The sequence below is a fragment of the Panthera uncia genome, chromosome A2, assembly GCF_023721935.1.
Source record: "Panthera uncia isolate 11264 chromosome A2, Puncia_PCG_1.0, whole genome shotgun sequence".
In the NCBI taxonomy this organism is placed as follows: Eukaryota; Metazoa; Chordata; class Mammalia; order Carnivora; family Felidae; genus Panthera; species Panthera uncia.
The window spans coordinates 117,258,133-117,270,823 of record NC_064816.1 but is presented as its reverse complement, the minus strand read 5'-3'; the positions used below and the strand labels follow the sequence as shown (position 1 = coordinate 117,270,823).

At 56.5% G+C, this 12,691-nt stretch overlaps 1 protein-coding gene across 1 annotated transcript in view; it reads left to right on the top strand.

The window, feature by feature from the left end:
* The first annotated feature begins 1,175 nt into the window (after positions 1 to 1,175).
* Positions 1,176 to 12,691, top strand: part of CRHR2 (corticotropin releasing hormone receptor 2) — a 29,917-nt gene continuing 18,401 nt past the window's right edge. The window contains exons 1-2 of the mRNA XM_049641654.1: positions 1,176 to 1,348; positions 1,485 to 1,610. Coding sequence (XP_049497611.1) covers positions 1,246 to 1,348; positions 1,485 to 1,610 — 229 coding nt within the window. The 5' untranslated portion in view covers positions 1,176 to 1,245. The remainder of the gene's footprint in view (positions 1,349 to 1,484; positions 1,611 to 12,691) is intronic.

The window sequence follows — 12,691 nt, the reverse complement described above, 5'->3', positions numbered from 1 at the left end:
GGCCCTGCCTCCTGAGCCAGGATCCCCCCCCCCCCCCCACCCGGTCAGCAGGGGTGAGCAGCCGGCCCACCTTGCACACTCTGACAGTGAAATCAGAACACAGAACACATTATGGGCAAATTCCATATAAAGGTGTTTAGGTACTACACACACATGCGTGGGCACACGTGCGCACACACACACATATGGAAAGTAGTTTCAGGTGGCCCTGCCCAAAGCCAAGAAGAACAGAGAGAGGTTCTCACTTCTCACTTTATTCTCTCTGGAGCCTGGGAGAGTAAGACCAGGGTGTTTGAAGTCCTCCAGATAATTTCAGCCAATTTCTCCCCTGGACTTGCCCATCTCATTAAATGGCAACACTGTCCCCTCCCCAGTCACCCAAGGGGAAGACGTGGTGCTATCCCTGCCTTCCTGGCTCCTGCTGGAACCCTCTCTCCAATCCGTCTTCACCAGAGCAAGCTGTCCTCTGAAATACTGCTCCATCCAGCCCCACCGCCTGGTGCAAGTGTTCACCCGTTCAGCCCACTACATCTCGCTAGACTGTTCCGTGGCCTCCCTGCTGCCCTCAAAGCCCCTCCAGTCCACTTCCTTCCCATCGGCCACCGGGGCTCTTCTAGAGCACAGACTTGCACGTGGACTCTCCGCTCCCCCCCTCCCCCCGGCTCCCGTCTCCAGTGCCCTGGCTCTAGGAGAGGAAACGCAAGCGTCAAGCCGCCCAGTCCTGGCTCTCGGTGAGGGATGCCTGCCGCGGGGGGCTCCCCGGCGCGGGGGCGAGCGCGCTTTGCTGCCCCGTGCAGCCCCGGGGCCTGCGGTCCTCGGACGGGGCATTCCACCACCCCAGGTCCACCTGGTCCATCCCCGCCGCCCTCGTCTGGACGGCGCCCGCGCCTGAGAAGGCGGACTCGGGGCAGGGCCGGGGACCGGCGGGGACTGGTGGCCGGGGGGCTGGAGGCTGGGCCCGGCCGACTGGAGCCATCCGGCCCCGCCCCCTGGCGCCGCCATTGGCCGCGACCGAGCGGGTGGACCCGCGGCTCCGCGCGCTCCGCGGCTCCTCTCCGCGAGGGTCCCGACTTGGCAGCGACGGGCGGCGGGTCGCGGCGCTCCGAGGCTGCCCGGCAGGTCGCGGCTGGGCGGGCAGGGGCCGGGACCCGGCGCTCTCGGGACCGCTCACTCTGGCACCCAGTCCCTCGCAGCCACGCCGGGCGCGCACTCACACTCCCTGTCGGCGCGCGGCTCCCGGGCGCGATGGACGCGGCGCTGCTCTACAGCCTGCTGGAGGCCAACTGCAGCCTGGCGCTGGCCGAAGAGCTGCTCTTGGACGGCTGGGGGCTGCCCCTGGACCCCGAGGGTAGGCGGAGGCGAGCGGAGCGGGCGGCGCGGGGCTCCTTCCCCGGCGTGCTGAGTGCGCCCCAGGCCCCGCGCTCTGAGCGCCCCGCGCCGCCGGCCACCTACCGGAGCCCCTCTCCTCTCTCTCCCGTCTCCAGGTCCCGACTCCTACTGCAACACCACCTTGGACCAGATCGGGACGTGCTGGCCCCGGAGCGCCGCCGGAGCCCTGGTGGAGAGGCCGTGCCCTGAGTACTTCAACGGCGTCAAGTACAACACGACCCGTGAGTGCCCCCCCCCCCCACGCCCGATCCTCCGCCGCGGGCTCTGCGCCCGCCGCCCAGAAGAGCGGTTTAGGGAGTAGGGACGGCTCCGGACCTAGCGTCGGAGACCTGCTGAGGCGGTGGCAGCGTCGTAACGCTGAGCCCCTTGTAATGTCGGGGGCTCTCCCCCTGGCCCTACCCCACGGTAGCTTCAGACCTCAGTTAAGACAGTGATTTGCCCAGAGCCCAGAAAGGGAAGGAGGAAATTCTTCCTCCCTTTTGAGGGCAGGCCTGCCTCTCACAATATATACTCTGAGTGCCTGAAGTTCCCCCTCTTTGTTTAGTCAATGCTATCCACTCCAGGGAGGAGGGGTCGCACATGCTAGGTTTCCAGACCCCAGGGTGAGTGGGGTGGTCAGACTCTTTCCTGCCAGAGAGGAAGGAGGGCCATGAGGCAGGAAAGACGGAGTGTGCGCTTGTGTTGGGTGGGGACAGAGCACAGGCACTTCTGGGCCAGAGTGTGTGGGTGTGACCTCATCCCTACCTGGATGTGGGAGAGTGGCCCTCTGGGCAGTGAGTCAGGGCTCCTGGGCAGCGTTACTCCTACTGCCCAGGTAATGTGTGGTGTCTGAATCAGGACCACCCCCCATCTCCCAGGGAGAACAGCCTGTGCCCTCCTTCCTCCTGGCAAGTCACTGGCTGGCTTGACACTCTGGGGAAGACGGCAGCGGAAGCTGCTGGAGTCACAGAGCACCCAGGTGGGGTGATGCAGCATGGGCACTGGGAGTGAGGGGACCAGAATCTGTGCCCTGGGGAAGGCCTCACGGGTGCCAAGTGGGAGTGTCTTGTGAGGCTGTGGGACACAGCATCACTGGCCACCCTGACCGGCCACTCACATCTCCAGCCCCAGCCCACCAGCAGAGAGAGGTCCTTCTCAGACCTTCAGGGAAGCTGGGTTGTTTATCTGAAGCCCCTGAACCTGGAAACGTTGTAGCAACCTCTCTCTGTATGTCTGTGCCTGAACAGTAGCATAGCCCCCCCTGTTATCTCACACTTGGCACATGTGTATGCCCCCCCCCCCGCCCCCACAGCCCCGACTCACACACACCTGTCCAGACTCTTAGGGGCTGAGGAGATGGCTAGAGAGCAAGACAGCCTCGCCCGCCTCTGATGCTAAGCAGCACTCCCTGTCTGCCCCAACAGAGGGCTCTGGTGGGCCCAGGGAGGGGCTGTGCTCTGAGGAGCCCATCGGGAGAGGTGCTCCCAAGGAAGCCCGTGGTAGAGGTAGTTGAGCCGCTGAGGAAGATTTCTGCATTATCTAAGGACGTGCTTCCCGGCCGTGTTAAAAAAACGACCTCTCTGGGAGGAAGTGAGTTCCCCGACCCAGGAAGTATGCAAGCGGAAGGAGTGACTTTTATGCTCCTTTCCAGTCCTGAGATTATAAAACTGTACTTTCAGATCACAGGATCATTGGGTCTCTAGTTCAGACCGGGCCTGAGACAAAGGGCCAAGTGAGATGATGGGGCATCTCAACCTCATGGTCTGTGGCCCTAAGGGGGCTCCACTCTGGTTTCTACCTCAGCCTGGGCTGTCCCCTGCTCTCCCCAACCAGCCTGGAGCTCCTTGAGGGCAGAGCCTGGGTCTCTTCTTCAGAGCTGAGCACGGTCCTGAGTCAGTCCTTTTACTAATCAGCTACTATATGCGAGCCACTGCACTATCATTGACACCCTCTCTCACAATTGCAACAGACAAAGGAATACAGTGATAAATGCCCAGAAATACAGTGATAAATGGAGCAGAGCAAGGGGACTGTAGGATGGGGGGAAGGGGACAGACAAGGCAGGGAAGACTTCCCAAAGGAGATGCTGGAGCACATACCAGACCACTCATGTCACATCAAGTGAGAGGCTGAAAAACGGTCAGGGCGCCACCGAGGTTGGCAAATGGAGTGCCAATTAGCTCCTGGTACCTAATGAGCAATTTTCCTCGTTTGGACCAAAGTGCTGCCCACACTACAGCTGCTGGGGAACAGGAGCATGGGGTGCTGGGAGCATTGCCATTAACCAGAGCGGCCGGCTGAGGTGGGAAGAGCGAGGAAGCTAATGGCAATGGAAATGTGATTGATTTCTCCCCTGCCCTGCCTCCTGGACGCTGTTTTCCCTTCTCAATGGGATCTTTCCTTTACAAAGGATGCAGGGAGGAAATGAACTCCTATGAGAAGCCTTGAGGAAAAGGAGCAAGGACCTGGTTCCTCTTCCTGCCCAGTTCTGCTATGCTATAGTCAACCCCCCACTGAAGCCTCATTCTTTAGAGGGCCAGCATTCCCAGGGTAAGACAGCAGCTTAGCCTGTAGTCCCCATGAACTTTCTTCCACTCAGCTGAGCACAGAGAGTCTGCCACAAAGCTACCAAGAGGATCATTTCCAGGCACCACCTACCACTGAGAGAGCTTTGCACACGTGATCCCACCGATCCCCACCTCCCGAAGGCCCCCTGAGATATGTACTGCTTTTACGCCCATGTTGCAGACAGGAAAACTGAGGCTTAGAGACACGAAGTGACTTTTCAAAGTTATATAATCCCCTCCTATGCACCAGTGCAGGCAGAGGAATCCGCAGCCCTCGCTCTCTTTGGGGCAGTACTGCCTCGAAAAAAGTTCTTGAGGAGACAGGAAAAGGACTGCTGCTTCTACCCTGGAAGATCTGGGCGGGCTTAGCCCCCTGGGCTGGACTTCTAAGGACCAGTGGGATTTGAGCAGGTGAAAGTGTAACAGGTATACAGGAGGAGATGGGACCATGCTTTGTGCCTCGGGACTGGCGAGTGTTGTGTGGAGCACAGGTAGGAGGAGACAGAAACAGACAAGAGCAGATGGGTGGATGTTGGTCAGATGATGCAGGGCATTGCAGAGGACTTCACTGTCAGGTGCAGGAGGGAACCTGGGGCAGAGGAGCTCAGCTTTGGAGCACGGAGCCTCTAGAGACAAGAGGAGGGGTTACGAGGCTACTTCAGCTGGCCCAAGTCTAATGGAGGCTGCGGGAGCAGAGGAGGGGATGGGTGCAGGAGACTTTGGGTACTTGTCACGTACAGGACTGGGGTGGGACGGGGATGCGGGAGGAGTCAGGGATGACACCAGGAAAATGCTGAGCATAGTTGGAGACACGTAGTCCCTCAGGTGCTGGAGAGACATCTGAGTGCAGGTGTCCATCCAGGATGCAGTCGGCCAGAAGAGGAAAGCCCAGGAGAGCACTTCCTGCTAGAAGCAAGGCATTGAGAGTTCTTGGATGTGTGGTTAGCTAACTGCTGCAGGGGGCAATGCAGGAGGCCCATGCAGAGCCTTAATGATTTTCACCCAGAGACCATTTCCAGCTGCAGCACGACCAAAGGAAGGGATGGGACTTGTCCATGGTCACACATGCTGTCCCTGCAGAGCCAAGTTAAGAGTCTGTGTGTCTGAGTTCCCTCCAGGATTCTGCCCACCACCCACACTTCCGTGGCCCAGGGTCCACGTGTCTGTGTTGTCGTTTGACCTTTGTTAACTCATTAATCTTTACATTGACCCTTTGATGAGGTGTAATATTATCCTCATATTACACATGGGGAAACGGAGACACAGAGAAGTTAATTGACTTGATGATAGTCACACAGCTTATAAAAGAGTAAGGATTCCAACTCGGGCTCTGCTGCCTCTCAGAAAGCAACTGTGCCGGTTTAAACAGAGAAGGGATTGGGTAAAAGAATATCAAGGAGCTTGTGGAATCACTGGGTGGGCTGGGGCCCCCAGCCAAGAGCTCAGGGCAGAGCTGGCCCAGTGAGGGAAACTTACTCTCTCTAAGACCGGCCACCAGATAGGCCACACTCCTGCTACCAACCCCGCCTGTGATGCTTAAGCTTTCTGCAGTGGCCTCAGGGAGGCCTTCTCCGTTTCTGTTTTGTGGACCCCCAGCTCCATAATTCCCTTGGAGCAGGTGCATCTGGTGGGGTGGGGGACTATGGGAGGCTCTAGGTCCCACACTCCAGCTCTGACTAGGGGGAAGCCTGGAAGGTGAGAACCTGGCATTTCAGCTCTGTGGCAGGAAGTGGCCTCTGGCCCCCACAGTTTTCCCGGAGCCCATACAGCATGCAGGTTCAAGTCCTGGGCCACCCAAATTCCATAATGTCTGTACGTAGTATAAGCCGGTGCAATTCTAAAACCCTTCCGGGGCCTCAGTCTCCCTGTCTGCAAGGAGAAAGGAAATTGATTAGCCCCAGTGGGTTGGCCAGAAGCAGGCAATATACTCCCTTCCCTCCCACCTCCCACCATCCTGTGCAGACTCTGAGCCCATGTCTGTGTGTGCATGTCTGTATGTCTCCCTGTCTCTGTTTCTGTGTCTGCCTGTGTGTGGCTCTGTCTTTGTCTGTGGGTATATTTTCTATTTCTTTCTATGTGTATGTCTCTGTCTTTCCCAGTTTCTCTCGTTTTCTATCCCTGCTTCCTTCTCTTTCCCTCCTTCCCACCCTCCACTCTCCCTTTCCAGCTCCCTTACTCCCTCTTTCCCTCCCTCCCCCTCTCCACCCCCTGCTCAATCCTCTGCCTCTCCCTCCTCCCATCCCTCATTTTATCTGCCGTGGTCCCATACCTCCTCCTGCCTGTTCCTGTGGCCCTTGTGGCTGCAAAGGAGGGTCCTGCTGCCCCCTGGATGGGGTTCATTTTCATTTCCTCCTGCAGACTTGCTAAACCCAGCATAGCTCAGCCTCAGTCTCCTTGACCTCAGACTCCCTCCATAACCTATTAGGAACTTTTGGGCCCATGTGTACTGAGGCATCTGCCAGGACAAGGGGAAAACATACACGCCACCTAACCTAACCCCACGGAGAGGACTGTGGGTCCCTACTTCCCAGAACCCCACTCTAGAGACATGCTGAAACACTGCTTGCGCTGGAAACACATAAACTGTTGGGATCTCCCGCTTCTGTAGAAATCGCCTCTTCAGCCCTGAGGGCATGCGGTGATCAGTGCTGAGCCCGGCCCTCAGAGAACTCCAGGCTGCCTCAAGGCCAGACTCACACAAGCCAGCAGTCAGGGATTGGATAGGGGGGCTCCAGCGGTGGGCACTGGAGCATTCCTGGAAAGCTTCCTTGAGGAGGTGGGAGTGCTTCTTGATGGTGGAGATGTCACACCTATTGGCCCATGAGGCAAGGGTATGAGCCTCAGGGAGGGCTCTAAACAGAGTCTCCCCTCTGGGTTGAGGAAGTAGAAGCCGTGAGTCCAGAAACTCAGGTCTTCATTCTTAGTCCCCAGCGAGATCTGTTCACACCTTGACCCCTGAGGCCAGGAGCCTGTTCCGGTCCAGGCCTCTCCTCCCCTGCTACTTAAGGGTGGGAAATGACTGGCCCAGAGAGCAAAAGACACTTGCCCAGGGTCTCGCAGAAAGCCAGGGCCCTGAACGGCATCTGCTGGCTGTGAGAGCTCTTGGCACCTGCTCTGGCATTTTTCCACCTCTGCATGCATGGGGCCCAGGTGGCCAAGAAGTGTGCTGGGGGAATCTCAGGTGTTCCCTGCCTGAGGACCCTTCATCTCAGAGAGGACCAAAAGCACAGCCACTCCCGATCTCCTCTCCCTCCCTCCCCAGGACCTCTCCAGCTGCTTACAGGCCCTTTTCCTGCCCAGGCTCACCTCTCATTGGCTTCGTGGGAGTATTGGCCTCTCCTCACTGTAAACAAGGGTTTCAAATGTGCGGAAGACCTGAGCCTGCCTTCCAGGGATTCCCAAGAGAGACTCTTGAAGAGAACTTTTTGATATTTACTCTTAAGTGAAGTCAAGATTGTAGGAGCACATGGGAGGAGGTCGATTCCAAAAGGAATGGAAAGCAAGCTGGGAAGACTTCACAGAGGAAGTGTTGTTGGATGGGGCCTTGAAAACTCGGGCCAGTGTTGTGCCAGCTGGAAGGGAGAGTGGGAATAGATGGAGAGGAGACATGGGTGAAGGGAACAGGGTCATGGAGGCTTTGAATGCCAAACCAGGGTGTGGGCCTCGATTCTGCTAGTGGTAGTGCTCCCAGATGCTTGTTCATAGCCCCATGGTGCAGGAACAGAATATTCTGGTGGGACACTGCTTGATTTTCAGGATGTACCTTTGAAATCTAAATCCAGGCTGGTTGAGAACTTTGAGAACACCCCCTCCACCCGCTAAGCAACCACCTGCTGAGTCTGGAACCCCACAGCAAAGCCCCACCCCCACTGACTCCCAGGGACCATCCTCCCAAAGGCCCCAAGTGCAATCCACCCACCTGAAATCAGGCGCTCCAGAGTCTGGTGGGAAGTTCCTTTCCTAGCACCTGCAGGGGTGGAGGCTGGGGTGAAGGAGACCAGGAGGAACCCAGGCCCAGATTCAGGAGGGCAGATCTAAATCCTGGCTATGCCCTGATTCACTGAGTGACAGGGAGGTCCCCCTCATCCAAGTCTCAGTGTCCTCATCTGTGTGACAGGGACAGAAAACATGCTGACCTTGTGAGGCCCTGTCAAAACTGGGGAGACGATGCTGTTTGGGGTTCCTGAGGACAGCTGGAGTGTTGTCAGCAGGAGGAGTAAAGGGGGGGTATGGGGCCCAGACCAAGGAGCAGTTGTATCCTTGGGATCATGTCCTTGAGGGTCCTGTTCATGCCAAGGATGGCTGTCCTCGTTCTGGGGGGTGTGGCCTCTGTCATCTCCGAGAGCCACCACAAGTCTATGGCCCCTGGATGGTGTTGTGGGAGGGAGCAATCCACCTACACTCCGCGGCCTGATCCCCAAAGGCCTCTGGAGAGAGGCAGGTCCTTGGCCCTCCAGAGAAATGCCATTGTTGGTAAAGGGAGGACATAGGATTCTGCCAGACAAAGATGTCTTGACTCCACATTACCTCACAGAAACTCAAGTTGAAATCCTGTTTTTTTATTTTTTTGTTAAAAAAAATTTTTTTTAATGTTTATTTATTTTTGAGAGAGACAGATGGAGCATGAGCAGAGGAAGGGCAGAGAGAGAGGGAGACACAGAATCTGAAGCAGGCTCCAGGCTCTGAACTGTCAGCACAGAGCCCGGCACAGGGCTCGAACTCACGAACCGCGAGATCGTGACCTGAGCTGAAGTCGGACGCTTAACCGACTGAGTCACCCAGGCGCCCCTGAAGGCCTGTTCTGATTCCGGCCAGGCCACAGCCTGCTTGTCTCCCCTTTGGGCTATACGTTATCCTCTTTGAGGCTTCGTGTCTCTGTATTAGGCGGGGGGTGAGCTTGACAAGCTCTCATGGTCCCCAAACCCTGATGTTCCTCTGTGCCACAGCAGCCTCTGCCTCAGGGGTCCCCTGCTCGCCTTCTCTTCCCTATTTCCCCCTGCAGGCCACAGACTGGCGTCATGGCGACAGGCCCATTGAGTGTTGCTAGGGAAGTCTACAAGGAGGAAGCCTTGCACAGTAGAGGCGAGAGCAGGGGATAGGCACCTCCTCCCACTTGCACCCACCCTGGGGAGGGCAGTGACCTCACACAGTGAGCTGCCTTCCAGTCATACCTCTTCCCTGTTTCATGGGCCCAGTGTGGTCTCCATTAAACTGCTCCATGCCTCCCTGACTCAGTTTCCACCCCCCGTCTGCTCTAAGTTTAGACACTTAACCGTGCCATGCGTACTCAAGGAGGAAAGGGCATCATTAGTGAAAAGGCCTTTGGAAATAAGGAGCTGAGGGTTTTTCGGAGGTCCAGACGGACAGCTGGGGCCCCGGGAGCAGTGTCCATACGACACTGAAGAAATGGAATAGCAGTTCCCTGTCTCTCGTCCCACATATCCTGAGCAGATGGCCCTGGGGAGGCCCTTCCCAACCTGATGACCGTGTGGACGATGGCAGATTCCCAGTGTCGCAACCCAGGTCACGCTGGTTGAGCTTAGAGGAGCGTCACCACTGCAGCCCCCGCCACCAGCGGGCTGCGATCAGACCAACACAGGACACGCTGAAGCCAGGCCCCAGAGCAGGCCGGCCCTGGTCAGCCGCAGCAGCATTTCAGCGATGCAAGAGTGTTAACTCAGGGAGAAGCCCTGTGTTTGGGAAGCTCAGGGGAACTCACTGCTGGTGCCATGACCTTGCCTCGCTTCCCAAAGGGTGTCTTAACTGGAGGCAAGAAAACTGTTTGTCATGCCCCACAGCATCACTGCCTCGTTCAGGCAGTAGAGATTAAGAGATAAGAAAGGTGAGCAAGGTGAAGGGCCACGGTTTCCCAGCAAGGCCCCAAGCCAGACGGGAAGGATATGGCCACATCTGGAGTAGCCCAACTCCCAGGGAAGGTCAGTAAGGGGACTGAGGATGGGACGTCGGGCATCTCCTGCAGGCATCTCCCGCACTGGGGATCTGGACATGAAGTAGCTAAGACACCGCAGTAGAGGCACAAGTTGCCGCATCTCCTGGAACACAGTTGCTCGGCGACCCCCAACGTGTCATTGTCCCTCTTCGGGCTCCTCCAGACCAAATGAGGGAGAAACTGCCTCCCCCTCTTAAATTCCCAAGAGGGGGTGCCTGCTGACTCCGTTTCCAGCGTGCTTTCCTGGGAATGGTCGAGGCTTTCTTGCCTAGAATCTGGAGGATGCCTGACAGCAGCTTTGCGATTTTAGACTGCCATTCCTACCCCTCGTGGGGTTGTCCTGACGGTGTCCACAGCGCTGGCAGTCGTGCTCGGCCCACCTGTGGCATGTGGATGAGACCCGAGATGCCTCCTGCATGTGTGACTGTTTTGCATTTACAAAGTGCAGCTTCCAGAGCCTGGGCCCCCGAGGTGGCCAACGGTCTTCTTGGCCCACTCCAAGTGAGTCTCTTGTCTTCATCCAGAGTCACATAGACAACAGCACCATCTCGGTCCATCCCGTGCACTCGATTCTATGTAGCTCTTAAGAGAGGGCCGGAGGGGAGGGCAACCTTGGCCTTGCCCCACTAGCTAGGAAAGAGCAATCCTGACCCAGAGTGGGCTGGGAGAAGTGAGTAGTGGAACCCTCGAGGGGCCAGAGCAGGCTTGGAAGCACCTAGAGGAGCTGGGGCTGAAGCTGGGCCTTGAGACAGAGCCTGAATTAGTGTGATCTTCTTGGGCTGGGCCCAGGGACGTAGGGTGAATGCAGGGTGGGAGGGCTGTGTCTCAGGAGCTTTCCAGTGTCTCACACAGGCCTTGGTGGGGAGCGGAGAGTGGTGTCATTCTTCTGTCCGCAGTGCTGAAAGGTCCTGCCGTGCACAGTGACCCCATTCCTTCAGTAAATATTGCTTCTGACCCTTCCCACCTCCCTGCCAGCACCTTCTTGCCCTAACTTCCTGTCATTTTCTTTCCAGATATCCAATGACCATGTTGCGCCCCTTCCACCAGTCCCATTCACTCCCCATGCCCAGCCTGTCTCTGGCACCCACTCCCCCATAACTCCCACCCAAAACGGGCCCTGTAGTCCCTGTCCCCCATGCCTTGTCAGCTAGACTATCAGAGATAGAAATGCCAGTCTACAGAGCACTTGAAAGTGACATAGGGGTGTTTGGGGTTGCCATAATGGCTCCACTGGCATTTAGTGGATTGAAAAGTCCCACACAATAGATACCTGACCTTCCTGACATGCCAATAAATAACATCCTTCAGATGATGTACATTACTTTTACTGAGAGGAGAAACTGAGGCCAAGAGGGAAGGGACTTAGCTAAGGTCACTTAGCCAACCAGCCAGAGACAAAACCACAGCTAGCATATAAGCCCTCATCTTCTCCCAGCCTGGCTTCTGAACCACGCAGGTGACTGTCTGAACGAGGAGCTCTTATCAAAAAGGGGTTGGCATCTGAAAGAGGGAAAGGCTGTTATAATGGGAGCTTTCAGCAGACCAGGGCCACTTTGCGGGAAGAGATCTGGCACGCTGCTGGTGATAGGGACCAGGATTCCCAGGCCACAGAGCCCTGGAAGAGAGGATCTTGCTTGCATCATCCAGACCCTAATGCCCCTGGCAGGCCATGCCGCACACCATCAGCATTGATCTTCGGCAGGGGCGCTTGTGTTGCTGTGGTAACAGGCACCCACCTCGCTGCATCCATCCCTGCGATTCTTGTCTGGCCACCTGCCCTCAGACTTTCCGTGCTCATCCTCCCATAATTCCCAGGTGTAGGGGGCAGGGGGCTCCTGTTTTAGTCTCTCCTGTCTAAAGCTGTGCTTGAGGGCACAGTGTCCCCATTAGCCGGCTCCCCTGGAGAACTGGGCACATTTGTCTTCCAGTCCTCTGGTACCTGGTGTCTGTAGCCAGAACCTCATCTCCAGGCACAACTGGGCCCCAAGAGGGCAGCCCCTTTCCACCAGCACATCCCACATCTCAGACCCTGCTTTCCAAGGTTTTGGCACATCTGAGTTTGTTTGATGCTGAAAAGGTGTATTTGATGGCTGATTCCTAAGGGGTGGGTGGGGGGGGGGGGGTCCAGAGACTCCCATATGGTCTCTGCCTACCTACCCCAGGGAGCTTGACTTCAGCAGCAAAGGAAAAAAAAAAAAAAAAAGAATCAGGTCCAAAAAGATGAAGTCCGTAGTGAATTATGGCAAATCGTCTAAAATAGCTTTTTGGTTTTCAAACTATGGGTTAGAGCACAATAGTGGATTATGAAGTCAATTTAGTGAGTCATGACCAGCATTTGTACATAAAATAAATAGAACTCAGTAGAACAGAATAGGAAGAGAAGTATTATAGCTGTGGTCAAGATAAATTTTGCTTTGTGAAACGGGACCCACCAATGCAGGGGGTGTGTGTGAGGCGGGGTGGAGGGGTGAGTACGGGATTTTGACATAAAATAGATACACTGCTGTGGTTCAAGCACAGTAGAATGTGAAGGCCTATGTTTCGAGAGATGGCAAGACCTAGAGAAGGCTTTTAGAGGGAGAAGAAGAAGTGACTCCTTAAATGCCTAGGGTGTTGGGGAAGCCTTCAGGAGAAGATGGCATTTGAGCTGGGGTTTCAAAGGTAGGTAGGCATTTGTCAGTGAGCCATGGGTGAGAGCATCGAGGAGTGTGTTTCAAGGGGTGGCTCAGCCTAGATCCGGCTGGGTGCCAGACCTGCGAGGGCAAGTGATAAGTGCCATGTGGAGAGGTGGCGGGAAGGGGGGTGG